The sequence below is a fragment of the Perkinsus marinus genome (assembly GCF_000006405.1).
Source record: "Perkinsus marinus ATCC 50983 genomic scaffold scf_1104296968766, whole genome shotgun sequence".
NCBI lineage: Eukaryota > Perkinsozoa > Perkinsida > Perkinsidae > Perkinsus > Perkinsus marinus.
The window spans coordinates 1-1056 of NW_003203034.1; the positions used below are offsets into that span (position 1 = coordinate 1).

At 47.7% G+C, this 1056-nt stretch overlaps 1 protein-coding gene across 1 annotated transcript; it reads left to right on the top strand.

The window, feature by feature from the left end:
* Positions 1 to 303: 303 nt before the first annotated feature.
* On the top strand, positions 304 to 806 carry Pmar_PMAR021241 (hypothetical protein; the record flags this gene model as incomplete). Its single annotated transcript, XM_002768308.1, has 1 exon — positions 304 to 806. A coding segment is annotated over one exon (503 nt), but the record flags the coding sequence as incomplete, so codon positions are not given.
* Between the last annotated feature and the right edge of the window lie 250 nt (positions 807 to 1056).

Below are 1056 nucleotides of genomic sequence, written 5' to 3' on the forward strand. Positions count from 1 at the left end.
ACACCCTGGTCTGACATTGAAGTGCCTCCCCCAAGACGACCCACTGTTGATAGAGGCAGTCAGCTGTGCTCGTGGCCGTCCTTCCTGTGTGGACGACAATAAATTAAGTGACGACTTACCGGCCTTACCATTATCGGTTGTTGTTGATGACGATTCTGATACCATTAAAGCATTGAAGGATTACGTCTGTCTTAAGCAGAAGGACGACCCTGAATTGAGGAGTCTTCTCTGCCCTTCTCCTAATTCGAAACCGGATAGTAGGACCCTTCGAAAGTACTCCGTGGTCATTGGTCCATCCGGCAGATCTAATGATGGTTATGTTATCAATTCTGTTACCCGTGGTCTAGTTGTACCTCGTGAGTTGAGACGAGAAGTATGTGATAGACTTCACTTGTACTTTATTCATTTGGGCGCCTATAAGATCTACAGGAGTATCAAGTCGGACTTCGATGCTGGTCCTCTCTCAGAGTACTTGAAGGCCCAAAAGCGCTGTGTCATTTGTCAAGCGCAACGGCAGTCTCGAACCGTTAATCATACTTTCGGTTCTCAGCTTACCAAAGCAGCTCAGCCCTGGGAACTCTTAGGAATCGACCTTATCGGTCCTTTCCGCCAAGATGAGTTCCGCGCTCCTCATTATGATTCATTGATGTCTTTGTTGGTGGTCGACGCTTTAACTGGTTATGTTACCTACGCTATTGTTCCCGACAACGCTCCTACCCATTTAACCCTTATTGCTTTAGAGGGCATTTTCCTAGCTCGTGGTTACCCTCTGGGTTTGCTCTCCGATTCAGACGCTCGCTTTACAAGTACTGCTGCAGTGGCATGGAGCAAGGCCCTTGGCATTAGGTGGGCACGGAGCCCGGGACACGCTAGTCGATTGAATGGCTGGCATGAATCCCGCCACAGATTGGTGAATTTTATGTTAAGATGTCTCATCCAGCAGACTGGCAATAAGATTCACTGGACAATCTTGATGGCTAGGGTATGCTATATTGTTAATAATATTGTTCACTCTTCTCCGTCCTCCAGCTCCTTCAGTAGCGACCTGCATTTCGT